The sequence below is a fragment of the Microcebus murinus genome, chromosome 4 (genome assembly GCF_040939455.1).
Source record: "Microcebus murinus isolate Inina chromosome 4, M.murinus_Inina_mat1.0, whole genome shotgun sequence".
Lineage (NCBI taxonomy): Eukaryota > Metazoa > Chordata > Mammalia > Primates > Cheirogaleidae > Microcebus > Microcebus murinus.
In genome coordinates, this window is record NC_134107.1 from 88,038,155 (window position 1) to 88,053,716 (window position 15,562).

General features: G+C 33.2%; 1 protein-coding gene across 2 annotated transcripts in view; it reads left to right on the top strand.

The window, feature by feature from the left end:
- The window catches only part of ATM (ATM serine/threonine kinase), a 127,325-nt gene that overhangs the window by 79,358 nt on the left and 32,405 nt on the right, over positions 1 to 15,562 (top strand). For both annotated transcript variants that reach the window (XM_020286674.2, XM_076002486.1), the window contains exons 39-47: positions 121 to 276; positions 3,608 to 3,716; positions 7,817 to 7,905; positions 8,005 to 8,107; positions 8,681 to 8,826; positions 9,491 to 9,595; positions 10,888 to 11,007; positions 13,618 to 13,852; positions 14,420 to 14,587. In XM_020286674.2, coding sequence (XP_020142263.2) covers positions 121 to 276; positions 3,608 to 3,716; positions 7,817 to 7,905; positions 8,005 to 8,107; positions 8,681 to 8,826; positions 9,491 to 9,595; positions 10,888 to 11,007; positions 13,618 to 13,852; positions 14,420 to 14,587 — 1,231 coding nt within the window. The remainder of the gene's footprint in view (positions 1 to 120; positions 277 to 3,607; positions 3,717 to 7,816; positions 7,906 to 8,004; positions 8,108 to 8,680; positions 8,827 to 9,490; positions 9,596 to 10,887; positions 11,008 to 13,617; positions 13,853 to 14,419; positions 14,588 to 15,562) is intronic.

Genomic DNA, 15,562 nt, shown 5'->3' on the forward strand with positions numbered 1-15,562 from the left:
TTTGAGTGTAATTTTCTGTTTGGTGGTTGCTCCCACTGTATTCTATAATACTTCAGCATACTTTTCATTTGATATTAAAGTTAAAAAAATGGAATAACATTATATTTAATTTTTCTTTAGACCTTCTTTAGGAACAGTTTTCGATGATGCTTTCTGGCTAGATTTGAATTATCTAGAGGTTGCCAAGGTAGCTCAGTCTTGCGCTGCTCACTTTACAGCATTACTCTATGCAGAAATCTATGCAGACAAGAAAAGCATGGATGATCAAGAGAAAAGGTAATGGAATTTAGAATTTTTGGCTTTTAAAATTGGTGTTGAGATTGTTTCAATAAAGGTGTAAAGATTTATTTTGTCCCCTATTTCCCATTTCAAAGACATTTAGATAGAAATTTTCTGTCTTACAGAGAAATGATAAATTTTAAAAGGAAGTAATTCTGCTTGGAAATAGGAATGTTTATTACTTATATATTATAAAAATTATGTAGATAGCAAGCTCCCCGAAGGACAGACATTATACTTATTTTTTTCTGTGCTCCCCATAACAGCTAGTATTGGGAACTTAATGTAATGATCAATAAATACTTTTCAAGTCATTGCATGATTCCCTAATTTCATTCAGATTTGGTTTACCACGAATCCCTCAACTATTCAAGATCCATTTTACTTGCTGACTATAAAATAATTTGATTGATTTCTTTCTGTGACTAAATAAACTTCATTTGCTCATCTACCTGTATTTCTAGCTAATTTAATTTGCTTTTCTCTGACTGAGTGAGAACTCTCATAAGAATCTAGTAAATGTAGTCCTAGATCATGGTGAAAAACAGAAAAAAAAACAACCAAAATGTAGAAGAGTAAAAAATAAACTCTTTATTATCCCAACTGCCCTCCTCAAATCTTTGTTCATTTGAAATCACCTAGTGTGTATTTTTCCATTTAGCCTCACTTTCCCACCATAAAATGAGTCATATTAAGAAATCAAAATAGCAAAGGTGTATTATGTTGATATATTTATCATTCTTGCTACTGGTAATTTTTACTTTAGATTATCATTAAGCTAGAAGAAATGTGGTTTTTAGATTGTGGAAAACCATGAACCAGAATTCAGATCCTAATCTAATAAGGAGACATGGACCAATTTCTTAACTCTCCGGTTTGGTATTTTTAATTTCTGTTTTTCAATTGGAAGAAATTATAAATGTATAATATGTAGAAACTGTGCATAGTATGTAACTGGTATGTTCATGATCACTATAAACTTCTTATGAAGATAAGGTCCTTGAAGTATATAATGAGTAAGAAATTGATGACTGCCTATCTCAGAGTCTTTTAGTCAGGGCCTACATACTTGTTAGTAGTTATTATAATCTGAATGTGCTTTAGTATCTTAGTTTCATAAAATAGTATTTCTTAATAATCAGGTGAATTATTAAGAGAATAACTTAGCTATTTGATGAATATAAATAAAAGCACCTTTAATTTGAAGGTAAGTGATCATATGGAATGTAGGAAACATGTACAAAATCGCTTGTTTCAAAGCAGTTATGCCTAGATTTTATATTAGTTAATTTTAAGAAAGAGAGCCTGACAAATAGGGCTTACTGTTTGCCTTGACTATTTATTTTGGGTTTTTCCTCCCAAAATAATGTCTGTCTGATAGGAAAGAGAAAGCAAATAGAGAGATGAGATATAGAGTTGGGGGAATGATAGTTTTTTTCAGTGGTTCGTTAGGTGAGCTGAGGCTTTGTAAACTAAAATGGTCAAGAAAAGTATATTTGTAAGCAAAATATAGATCAACAGTTTACCAACACTGTTAAGTCAAGAAAATGAATCGCTTTCTTAAATTCAAGTTGTTTAATAGCAAAATCCCTCATACTGGATATTCCAGAATACATGTAAACTTTTATTTGTTCACTTGTTCCTAAGGAAGTATGAGATTTCAATGTTAGAGTCCATAATTTTTTTAGAAAGAAGTAAATTTAAAACAACTCCAAGCAGGATTTAGACAACTCATGTTAGTTTATACCCTCAGTCATCTTAATATTTCTAATACATAAGGCCATGTCTGACAAATTCCTGACAACTCTGTAGGTATTTGTTGCCTAGATGAATTGCAGCCTTAGACTTACAAAGTCATACCTGCTAACGATACTATCCCCACTTTCCAGATTTCTCCTCTAGAAACTATTTTTTTAATATAATATGTCAATAAGGAAAAAAATACATGTGACATCTGTATGTGAAGGTTATAAAAGCAAAATAAAATACTGTCAGCAGCATTCTTTCACTCAATGCTCTCTCCTTTCCCATCTTCCTGTGCTCATATCAAGAAGTAAATATTTCTTGAGTTTTGTGTTTCTCATTCGTTTGGATTATTATTTTTGACATATAACTGGGAACCCATAAATACGGTTTAGTGTTTTTTATTTTTGAGCTTAGTAAGAAATTACATGTGTAATTTTCTGTACCTTTTTCTTTCATTCAGCATTTTTATATGCTTTACCTATGCCGTGTGTTGCTATTGTTCATTTGTGACTGCCATCTAATGTACCATTGTGATAAGATACCACAGTTTATTTACATATTCTCCTATCAATTACATATATCTTAAGTGTATAAGGGTTGCAGGGTATGCAAATTTTCCACCTTATACGATAGTGCCCAAATGTTTCTTAAAGTGGTTATACCAATTTGTATACTTATTAGAAATGTTTAGTTGGTAAGGAAGTAGATCAGTCGGAAGCCTTACATTTGAAGATCAGTAGGAAACTAAAGTACAACTATTTCTAGATTGGGTAAAAAAAAGTAAAGAAGAAACTAGAATAACTTTATAGGTAAGTATTAGAGGTACTATCACTTATGATCGTATCTATATTTTGGATTATTATTATAGATACTGTAGCTGTTATGATTTTAGACTTGAAGTTACTTATGTAACTCGATACCGTGTGTGAATGCAGGTTTGAAGCGAGGCTTTGGGAATAGACCAATCTTAGTTCTAATCCTGACTATAACTTATCTCATAATCTTAGTTATTTTATTTATTTATTTATTTTTTTGTCTGAGATGAGGTCTTGTTCTGTCACCCAGGCTTGAGTGCAGTGGCATGATCATAGCTCATTAAAGCCTCAAACTCCTGGGATCAAGTGATTCTCCTGCCTCAGCCTCCCGGTAGCTGGGACTATAGGTGCATGTCACCACGCCTGGCCAATTTTTCTATTTTTCATAGAGACGGGGATCTTGCTGTTTTTCAGGCTGGTCTCAAACTCCTGGCCTCAAGCAATCCTCCCGCCTTAGCCTCCCAAAGTGCTGGGATTATAGGTGTGAGCCACCACACCTGGCCCATCTGCTTTATATTTAAACAGTCCTATCTCTTTATAAATAATTACATTTTGGCATATAGCCTTCGCATATATAGGAGATTATTATTAAAATATAGTTTTCATTCACAGAATTAACATTCACAAATTTCTTTCCATCCTAAGTCTAAATGGTATTATGTTTTAAAGTATTATTCTGTTTTATTTGCAACCTTCATTAATTTTTTCTGTCAAAGTTTATAGTACGTGTATTCAGAAGCTTCTAACTAGTATGTTCTCCTTAAAAGAGGTGCTTTTGTGACAAATAGAAGTCTTACATTTGAAGATGGAAGCCAGAGTACAACTATTTCTAGTTTGAGTGAAAAAAGTAAAGAAGAAACTGGAATAAGTTTACAGGTAAATATTACAGGCTCTATTATTTATGAGAATATTTATTTTATACTTTCGATTATTATTCTGTTATAAAGACTGTACAGATGTCATTTGATTATAAAACCGAATTTAGTTACTGAACTAAGCATCATATATATAAATTTATGGCCTGAAACTTAGGTCTTAGAGTAGACAGACTTGAGTTCTAATCCTGACTCTGCCACTTAATTATATTATCTACAAATTACTTAACCTTTACAACCTTGATTTCCTTCATCTGAAAAGTGGAAGTAAAACAACCTCCTAATATCTCATAAGGGTGAGTTTGTGCCATATATTTTCTGCCATAGCACCCTGTTCATTTTCTTTATAGTACTTAAGTTTATAATTATACATTTATTTGTTCACTTGTTTATTATATGTCACAGAAGAAGCAGATTGCTTCTGTAAATTTATTAATATCAACTTCCAAATTGTCCCAGCATTCTTTTTTTTTTTATTTCAGAATTTTACAGGGATATACACATTTTGGTTACATAATTTACTTTTACAGTTCGAATCAAAGTTATAAGTGTGCCCTTCACCCAGTTAGTGTGCATTGTACCCGTTAGGTGTGAATTTGCCTATCCCCTCCTTCCCCTCTTGCACCTATTTGATTTCCCTTGAGTTTTACTTCCATATGTGCACATAAGTGTTGATCGATTATTTCTAATTTAGTATTGAGTACATGTGGTGTTTGTTGTTCCATTCTTACGATACTTCACTAAGAAAAATGGTCTTCAGTGCCATCTAGGTTGTTACAAAAGATTCTAGATCACCATTTTTTTTTTTTATTGCTCAGCGGTGCTCCATGGTATACATATACCACATTTTATTAATCTACTCATGTATTGATGGGCATTTGGGTTGTTTCTGCATCTTTGCAATTGTGAATTGTGCTGCTAGAAACATTCAAGTGTGTCTTTTTTATAAAATGACTTTTTTCCTTTGGATAAATACCTAATAGTGGGATTGCTGGATTAGGTGGTAGATCTACTTTTAGTCCTTTGAGGTATCTCTGTACTACTTTTCATAGAGGTTGTACTAGTTTACAGTCCCACCAGCAGTGAATAAATGTGCCTTTTTCTCCATATCCTCACCAGCATCTGTTGTTTTGGGACTTTTTGAGATAAGCCATTATCATTGGAGTTAGGTGATGTCTTATTGTGGATTTGCATTTTCTTGATGATTAGAGACATTGAGCATTTTTTCATGTGTTTTTTGGCCACTAGTCTGTCAGTTTTGAAGTTTCTGTTCATGTCTTTTGCCGACTTTTTAATGGGGTTGTTGGTCTTTTTCTTGCTGATTTGCTTGACTTCTTTGTAGGTTCTCGTTACCAACCCTTTATCATATGTATATAGCATGCAAATATTTTCTTCCATTCTGTAGGTTGTCTGTTTGCTCTATTGATTATGTCCTTGGATGAATAACAGACTTAAACCTAAGGCATGAAACTATAAGAATTCTAGAAGAAAATATTGGAAAAACTCTTATAGATAACGGCCTAGGCAAGAAATTTATGAAGACCCCCAAAGCAATCATAGCAACAAAAAAAAATAAATAAATGGGACCTGGTCACATTATTAATAAAAAGCTCTGCATGGCCTAGCAGGCTTACTGAATTTCATTGGTCAATTCATTCCTCTATAATGATAATTTCAACTTCCACTTTTTAAGCCTCTGATCTTCTCTTCTCTGCTTTTCTTTCAGCCTGCCTCTAACTTTTTGGAGAATATAGGAGGCATAGGTAGAAATCTCCCTGCATCCCACTGTCAAACATTTGAAATCTCCCTGCATTTGCTCTTTTCAGAAACAGTTTCTCCTTCTATGTAAGACTAATCATTTTTCCTGTGCTTTGTTTTTATCTGCTCTTTCTCAGAATTTTTTTCTGCTGTGCTCTGTCTGAACTATATTCTGAATATTTTAAAACCTCTCCTGTTAAAAACATTCCCCTTCTCACAAACACAAAATAATTTCCCTAATTCCTATGTTCTCTTTTAGGTATCACCCTCTTTCTTGCTGTCCTTAACAGCCAAATTTTGTGAAAGAGTTGGCTATATTTAATGTCTCTATTTCCTCTCCTTCCATTCATCCCACTAAAATAGCACTTGCTAATGTCTTCCATAAATTTCATGTTTCTAAGTCTGCTAGGTCACCTTTCATTGCTCTTTTTCCTTAACATTCTATTAATGTTTAATTGGCCCCTTGCTTGAACTGTGTTCTGTTCACCTTTTTGACCCACTCTCCTGATTTGCCTCCTTCCCTTTTGGGCTTCTTCATAGTTCCCTTCTCTGCTGAGTTTTTATAACATCTTCTATGTACCAGACACTGTGCTAGGCCTAGGTATTGAACATTTCAGTTCTGAGGGCTTGATTTCATGTTTCTGAATAGAAACATTTGAATTAGAATTATAGAATTATGCCAATATCAATGAATTTGTATTTAGAAAATATTTCTCAGAGCAAGTACCATAAAGACAATTAAATTGCTTGATCAGTTTTCTATGCAATTCAGTTTCTATTTTCATTTATATTTTACTGAGATTGTTTTAAACAAAATCAATCTTTCCTGTGTAAATTTTACAACAAATTTCAGTAATCAAGCTACTTCTTTATCCATATGAAATTTTACCAGTTCTAATACAATTTTGAGGTTTATTTCAAAGAAAAACTCATGACCTTTGTTTTTACCAAATCATTCAGTTTTTAAGAGTCAGACTTTGAAGAATTTCATTTTCAACTGTACAGTTTTAGCTGTTGACAGGATTGCTTATTTTTGTTTTTATGATTATTTTTGCATGTAATAAAAGCCTAGTAGATTGGTATTTATTTCTTATTTAATTCAAGAAATGGGAGCAGTTCTTCTCAGATAGACTAAAATTGTTTATTGGGACTAGTCTGCTGTTTTCCTGATTCAAAGCTTTGGTATGTACGGTTGACCTTTGAACAACACAGAGGTTAGTGGTGCCAACCCTCTGTGCAGTCGAAATTCAATGTATAATTTTTTACTTCCCCAGAACTTAATTACTAATAGCCTACTCTTGACCAGAAGCCTTACTGATAACATAAACAAATAATGCATATTTTGTGTATGCTACACATATATATAGTAGATACTGTATTCTTATAATAAAGTAAGCCAGAGAAAAGAAAATGTTATTAAGAAAATCATAAGAGAAAATACATTTATAGTACTAGACTGTCTTTATTGATACTATGAGTTTACATAATCTGTTCACAAGATGAATTGTCTATCTAAAATGGTGGCAGCTGCAGACCTCAATCTATAGTACATATCAAGCATTTGTCTTGTAATATCATGACTTTGCTTCTTGGGACCACTTTCAGCATTACTAGTGGTACTTTGTACTGTTACCTTGGTGTTAATCAAGGCTTACAGTATGGCAGTAAACATGATGAAAAATACATGAGAAGCATGAAAAATCCATTTTTACCACAATATGCAATTTATTGGAGAGATGAACTGCTCACACATAGATGATTAACAAACCACAGCGTTTTAAGTAGATACTCATGACACTTGAGCTTACCATAATAGCAATAGAAGGTGGCTATGAAATCATTACAGTAATACAGTATGTATTATAGTTAATTTTATGAAGTTATGATTTAATACTGCATCTTTCCATTTGTTTGTGTTTTTCTCAACTGCAAATGGTGCCATGTATGGTCTATAAATGTGTGTAAATTTTGATAAATTTTAACTTTTATAAGATTTACTTATTTTGTGGTATGAAAATATAAGCTAATATCTACTTATATTTTATGCATTCATGAGATACCTTTGTCTTAATTTTATCAATATTTCTAAACCACTTGGTTCATCTGTGAGTTTTTCATGTCACAAATCTCCAAAAATTTTTCCAGTATATTTATTGAAAAAAATGCATGCATAAGTGGACCTCTACAGTTTAACCTTATATTGCGTTAGGGTCAGCTGTTTCAATATCATCATATTTTACTTTTATAACATTTAGAGTTGGGAGTTTCATGTTGGTAATGATACAATTTAAAATTTCCTAAAGTGATTTTCCCCCCCAATTTTTGTTGTTTCCATATTTTCAGGATCTTCTCTTAGAAATCTATAGAAGTATAGGAGAGCCAGATAGTCTGTATGGTTGTGGTGGAGGGAAAATGTTACAACCCCTTACCAGGTAAATTGCATTTTTCTAGGTAATAATGTAGTAATTCTGTTTATGAAGAAGTTACATGCATGTAGAACCCAAAGGTACTTTTATAATCTTTTCTTATAGACTACGAACATACGAACATGAAGCAATGTGGGGGAAAGCCCTAGTAACATATGACCTGGAGACAGCAATCTCTTCATCAACCCGCCAGGCAGGAATAATTCAGGTACATTGTTTTCCTGCTTTGGTAATGCCATCCCTAGCATAGCACTGAGATTATTTCAGTTTGTTAGTGGAATATTTACATAGCTAGATAAACTCTAGAGATAAGACTGGAAGTTATCTGTTTTTCAGGCATTAAGCTAAAAATTCAGGGGTACACAGGAAAGTCAGACAGTTCACCTAGAAGATAATACAGATTTGTTGATCATAATCCCATTAGTTAACAATAGAAGACATTTTTTGAGTGTATGCCATGTGCCAGGTAGTGTACTTAGCGCTTCATATGGATAATCTCATGTAAATTATTTCTCACAGTTTACATTAGAGCTGGTTCCAGAAGATATCATTTCTATTACTGGCTACTCCTTTGCCATTCTTCCTTCAAATATTAGAGCCCTTTAAGCTCAATCTTTGTGGGGTTTTTTTTGAAACAGACTAAACAATATTTTTGGCTTTTAAGTGATTGCGAACTAAAAATTTTTAAGTTAATTTTTATGTCTGCGGGGGTTTTTTTCTGTGTTTTTCTTTTGATATCTTTGATTATTTACTTCTCTTTTTTTTAATAATTCCTATTTAGGCCTTGCAGAATTTGGGACTCTGCCATATTCTTTCCATCTATTTAAAAGGATTAGATTATGAAAATAACGAATGCTGTGCTGAACTACAGGAACTTCGTTACCAAGCAGCATGGAGAAATATGCAGTGGGACCAGTGCTTGCCTCTGTAAATCAACATATTCTTCCCCTTGCCTGCCATGTTTTAGCCACACAGGCCTTCTCTGTGTATTTTTTTGATCAGGCCAAGCGGTTCCTATGTAAAGGGCTTAGATGTATCTTCTCCTTTTTCTTCAGTTACCGTGTGCATAGCTTCTTTTTATTCAGACTTTAGTTTAATAGTGTCATATCTTCAAAGACAACTTCTTGATGGTTCATTCTAAAGCAGCCACCTAGTCATTCTATTTTTTTTTTTTTTACCTGTTTTAATTCTCTGTATGTCCCTTGTTACTATCTGGTATTTTTTCTTACTTTTTGTCCATTTTCTCCAAACCAGAACATAAACTCCACGAGAGTGGAGTAACATATCTCTGGATTTAGAACCTGGTGCCTAGTACCTGGCACGTGATAGGTGGTCATTGAATAGATAAATAGAAGTAGAGCATATTTAGAACCAGGCAGAATATCTTGGAACTTTTCTTTTTTTCTGCTTGAAAAATTACGAGATAAATTCTTTGTAATTCTTACTAAAAATTCTAGAAATGTATTTTTTTAAGAATAAATCTTAGTTTTAGTTTTAAAATGTCCTTTGGTGAAGTTATTTATACATGTATATCTTAGAATTCTCTGTTTTTAAATATATTTTTTCTTTGATTTTTAAAATTATCTCATAGCAAAGAAATAGAAGGAACCAATTACCACGAATCATTGTACAATGCTCTGCAGTCCTTAAGAGACAGAGAATTCTCCACGTTTTATGAAAGTCTCAAATATGCCAGGTATTATAAAAAGACAAAGTTATTGTATTTTACCATTTAATGTCATGGCTTCTTTTTTCAAAACTTGAGAAATAATTTTAGTGTGAGGATTTGCATTGATGAAGTGATAAAGACTTGGTGGCTATAATTAGGTGTCTCCTTGTTATTCTCTGCCTTCCCCCAGAAAACTTTTGTTTGGGATCCCAGGTCAGTTTTTTACTCTGAGCCTTTGAGAAAGTTTTAGTGATTCCCATCCCTTTGTTCAATTCCTGTACAAGTTTCGTGAGAATTTTATCTGGTCCCCTTTAGTAGTTATATAGCATTAGCATTAGTGTTATAATTTTAAAAACTGTAATAGATGGTTAATACTTACAGGTTTTTTTTGAGGCACAAATGAGATGAGACATGGAATAAGTACTTAACCATAGTGGGCTAAACAAATATATAGCATGTTTTTTGATTAACAGTAGTTAGCGATGTAATGAATCCTGTATTTATCACAGAAATAATATTTGCTACCATTTAATTATATGCTAGCCACTAGCAGACTCTCTCCATTATGTATTCTCTAATTGTCAAAATAACTGTGCATGTGAAAAAACTTAGGCTTGGAGAAATACAGTAATATGCCCAAAGTTACACACCCCTAGTGGTAGAACTAGAATTTGGATCTAGGTCTGTATGATTCCAAGGTTTACAGTTGACCCTTGAACCACTTGGAGTTTAGGAGTGCTGACTCCCTCCTTCCCACACAGTCGAAAATCTGAGTATAACTTTTCACTCCCTAAAAGCTAAACTACTGATACTCTACTGTTGACCAGAACCTTACTGATAACATAAACAGTTAATTAACACATATTTTATATGTTATATGTATGAAATACTGTATTCTTATAATAAAGTAAGCTAAAGAAAAGAAAATATTATTAAAATCATAAGGAAGATAAAATATATTTATTATTCATTAAATGGAAATAGGTCATTCATTATAAAGGTCCCCATACTCACTGGCTTCATGTTGAATAGGCTGAAGAGGAGAAAGAAGAAGAGGGGATTGTGTTGCTGTCACAGGAGTGGCAGAGGTACAAGAAAATCCGAGTATAAGTGGACCATGTAGTTCAAACCTGTGTTGTTCAAGGGTCAACTATGTTTTGTTTCCACTGCTATTTCGTATTCATTGTTGCTTGTGAATTATTATATTATTAGATCAATAGCTAAGCCTATGATGAGAACTCTTTAACAGCAAATTTGAATGTTTATCTGCCTGAAAACCTTTTCTTAACTTTTCAAAGTATCTTCTTTTCTGCTACTAGAGTAAAAGAAGTGGAAGAGTTGTGTAAGGGCAGCCTTGAGTCTGTGTATTCACTCTACCCCACGCTTAGCAGACTACAGGCTATTGAAGAGCTGGAAAACATTGGGGAACTTTTCTCAAGGTGTGTGATGCATATGACTTTCTAATCCTAAAGTGCAGCTTTTCTGTTACCAATAGTGACTTTAAACAATAAAAACTGTATGGACATTGACTGTAGGTATGTTTTTCTTCTTTTATCACAATGTAAGTTGATTAGCCCTAGTGGACTTATGCTTTTATTAAGATAAGCATTTTCAAAAATATTCATTGTAAAAATTCAAATTTTAAAAATTCAGCTTACTTGTGCTTTCCTCTTTATAACTTTTCCCCTGTTCTACCCGAATAGAATTGTTTCCTCATGTTTTTGCCATAACATGTTATACTCCATTCTGCTTTAGCGCTGCATTGCATTACTGTTGTTTTATGTATACTCTGCTATGCTAAACTGGAAGCTCCCTTAAAAGTGGGGATCGTTCTCCTATATCTTATTGTATCCCTAGTGTTTTCTTTCCTGGTTACTGACAATAAACATTCAGTGGACAGTGAATGTCAATTAATTTGTAATAGATGTTCAGAAGAGCTTGCTTCTTACAATGGCAAGAAGGAAGTGATCCAGAGATATTGGAAAATGAGATAGTAATGTTACTCTGGATGCTACGGATCTAAATTCTGACCTTGTCACCCTGAGAAAGACAAAAAGTATTTGTGCCTCAGTTTCCTCATTTATAAAGTGAGGGGTTTAGAGGTCTCTAAAGCCCCTTTTAGCTCTACCATTCTTAGTCACTATTATTATTATAAGAGGAAAGAATGCCTCATAAATATGTACAACTATTATGTATTTATAAGAATTAAAAATAAGTTAATCAAAAAAAGAAACCCCTAAAGACTAATATCCTGCTCTTTCTTTGGTAGGCAAATAGGAAGAAGAGAGGCGGAAAGTTTGATGAACTGGTGAACAAATGCTTATGCTCTAGGACTAGATTTTATTTATATACTTCAGCCAAAACATTGTATCATATCAAACTAAATGCAGAAGCAAAGATGAGAATTCAGCTAGCTCTATGAAGCCAGATATTAAAGACATTTGCAAAAATGTGAAATAGTGTGATTCACACTAAATTTGTTTTGTTTTGGGAAGTATATGCAGTTAACCCTCCATATCCATGGGTTTCACATCCATGGATTCAACCAACTGTGCATCAAAAATATTTGAAAGAATAAACTCAGCTGGCATGTGAAGGAGGTAAAAAAATAAAGTAAAAAAATACAGTATAACATCTATTTACATAGCTTTTACATTAGGTATTACAAGTAATCTAGAGATAACTAAAAGTATACAAGAGGATGTGCATAGGTTATATACAAATACAGTGCTGTTTTATATGAGGGACTTTGAGCCTCTGAAGATTTTGATATCTGCAGGGGATCCTTACTGTAGTTATTTTTCCTAAAAATTGTTTATTTATGACATATAGATTTATTTTTTAATAAATTAATATATTTTAGACTTTTCTGAGTCTTTCTAATTAGGGTAAATATCAATAGATAAGGTCCAAAAATTATAAGCTATTTGGGGTCTTCAATAATTTATAAAAATGTAAAAGGGTTCCCTCAACTAAAAAGTTTGAGACCTGCTCCATAGGGTTATTTAGGGAACAATTAAAGTTTTGGTTCCTATGAATTTGTGTTACTATTTACTTCTGTGCCAGGTAACTAAAAAAGCTTTCATTTCTTTTTTTTTTTTTTTATTTCGGCATATTATGGGGGTACAAATTTTAAGGTTTCAATAAATGCCCTTTCCCCCTCTCCCCCCACAAGTCTGAGTTTCCAGCATGACCATCCCCCAGATGGTGCACATCTCACTCATTATGTATGTATATACCGGCCCCCCTCCTCCCTGCCCAATACCCTATTACTGTAGTACCTATGTGTCCACTTAGGTGCTGCTCCTTAATATCAGTTTGCTGGTGAGTATATGTGGTGCTTGTTTTTCTGTTCTTGGGATACTTAAAGCTTTCATTTCTTAGTCATCACTTTGTCATCTTCTTAGTCTGCCAGCATCATCTTTTTTATTTCTCTTAACATAGTAGTTCTGAAGGATTGGACAGTATTGCATAGTTTAATTATATAGAAAACATACTATTCACATAAACTAATTGTACAATATTTATTTTCTTTTCCTTTTATAAATAATGTTAGTAAATGAAACCTTTGCTAGATGCCAGCTTTTCCTTTACTAGGTTGTGATTTGACACACAATTATGCATAGAGTGTTATCCTCAGTAGGTAATTAATGAGTTTACTTCATTTCCTTGCTGACATGTCCTTATTTACCACAAGGAGCACTGAAGCAGGACTAGAGGTGTAAGCATTCTTCATGATAGGTCTGATGAATATGCTCTCATTTCAGAAGATTATTTGTTTAGCAGGGCTGCTTTTTGTGATGTCAAAGAGTATTCTTAAGAAAAATTTAAAAAGTGTTCAGTTCATCATCTGTGTCCTATCTGCTGATCTCTTAGAGGTCTGACCACATAGCATTCGGCAGTTTTCTAAACTTTAATTCATATTCAGGACTATTTACAAGTTCTAGTCTTGTTACTATAAAAGTCTTGTATTATCTTAAGTTTTAGAACCCACATAATGTATTTTTTTTCATTTCTCTAGTTTATACGAACTCTGGTTTGGTTTTCAGATCCATCACAGATAGACAGCTCTCTGAAGTATACGTTAAGTGGCGGAAACACTCACAGCTTCTCAAGGATAGTGATTTTAGTTTTCAGGAGCCTATCATGGCTCTACGCACAGTCATTTTGGAGATTCTGATTGCAAAGGAAATGGAGAACTCCCAAAAAGAATGTTTTAAGGACATTCTCACCAACCATCTTGTAGAATTATCTGTACTGGCCCGAACTTTCAAGAACACTCAGGTAAAAATGATTTAAAACTATGTCATCTCACCTTTTGACCTTTCCTTTTATTTTTCAGAAAACAGAAAGCTTGAGTGAAAAAGAAATGTCACTGAGAAATAGATTGCTGTTATTAATAATATGTTGTAAGAATAATTGTTTAAGATTTCTCATTTGGAATTAGACCTGAGTTAAGCCTTGGACAAAGTACTTAAACTTTTCTCACCATCAATTTCCTGGTTATAAAATGCGAAGATACCAAACTTACTATATTGATAACAGTTGAATGATTATATACACTGTCTACATATACAGAGACTTACCGTGTGTGTGTGTGTGTGTGTGTGTGTGTGTGTGTGTGTGTGTGTGTGAAGAGAGAAAAAGAGAGAGAGAGATAAGGAGAGACAGAGAGACACAGATAGATGTGAGGTGGTGGGATGGAAGATGGGCAGAAAGGTACTTAAGACAGTCCCTGACAAATAGTTAAGTCTTTAATGAATGGTAGTTGCTGCTTTCATCACCATTATTATTAATGGTAGTAGCAATAATAATAAAAGTATTTATTCTCATATGTCATTTTCATTTCAGCTCCCTGAAAGGGCAATATTTCAAATTAAACAGTATAATTCAGCTAGTCATGGAGTCTCTGAGTGGCAACTGGAAGAAGCGCAAGTATTCTGGGCAAAAGAGGAGCAGAGTCTTGCCCTGAGTATTCTCAAGCAAATGATTAAGAAGTTGGATGTCAGCTATACAGAGGTTTATTTTTCTTAACTGGCTGAAATAGTGTTTTACTGTCATTAAAAAAAAACATAACTATGTTTTAAAATACTTTTAATAATTATTTTAAAGCCTTGAAATTACTAATCCATGAGCAAGATGTTATAAAAAGAAGTCTTTTAAAATTAATTTGTAAAAGAAGTTTTGAAACTATCTGTTTTTCCTGTTTACAACAATTCAATCAGTCCATCTTGTAGTAGATTCATTTAATATATCCCAGTGTAAAGACTTTTAACTTTCTGTAGAATTCAAGAAAGGTATATGGGAAATAAGCATGAAATAGCCATAAATTTAAAATGGCAAGTGAAAAAACAGAAGAGGAAATGAATGATAGAACAAAAGTAGGGAAAAAAAGCAAGTTGTGACAATTAGCTTGTCAATCCAAATGCTTTGAAAATATCACATCTAATATTCTATCTTACATTACCTATTAGTTATTGCAAACTTGTGTTGCTACTTCAGCTGTATCCCCAGTAGACAATGGATAAAGTAGAGGCATTTGTAGGAAACATGCAGTGTTCAAAGGTGTGTCTGCTATGGTGTCCGTCAAACACCTGCCTGCTTGAATATCATCTTACTCTACTTTTGGATCTTGCATGCTTGTATGGTATCCTCCAGTATTAGAGAAATCATCATTCCACCAAAGCAGTTGTTGGCAGTATGTTTAAATATTGCTTAACAGTACAGGTCCTGTCTGGAGCATACCCACCCTCTTTGTACCTCAGTTTTTTAATCTTCAAATTGTGGGTAATATTAGTACTCATTTTATAGGATTTTTGTGGCTACTAAATGAGTTAATAAACATAAAGCCATTAGAAAGAAAGCGCCTCGCATATATATATATACTCAGTAAATGTGAGTTGCTCCAATAATGGTGGTAATAGAAAATGAGCATTTCATAAACGTACATACTTGGAATTATTAAAATAATTGTATGGTGAAAGGAGATGAGGA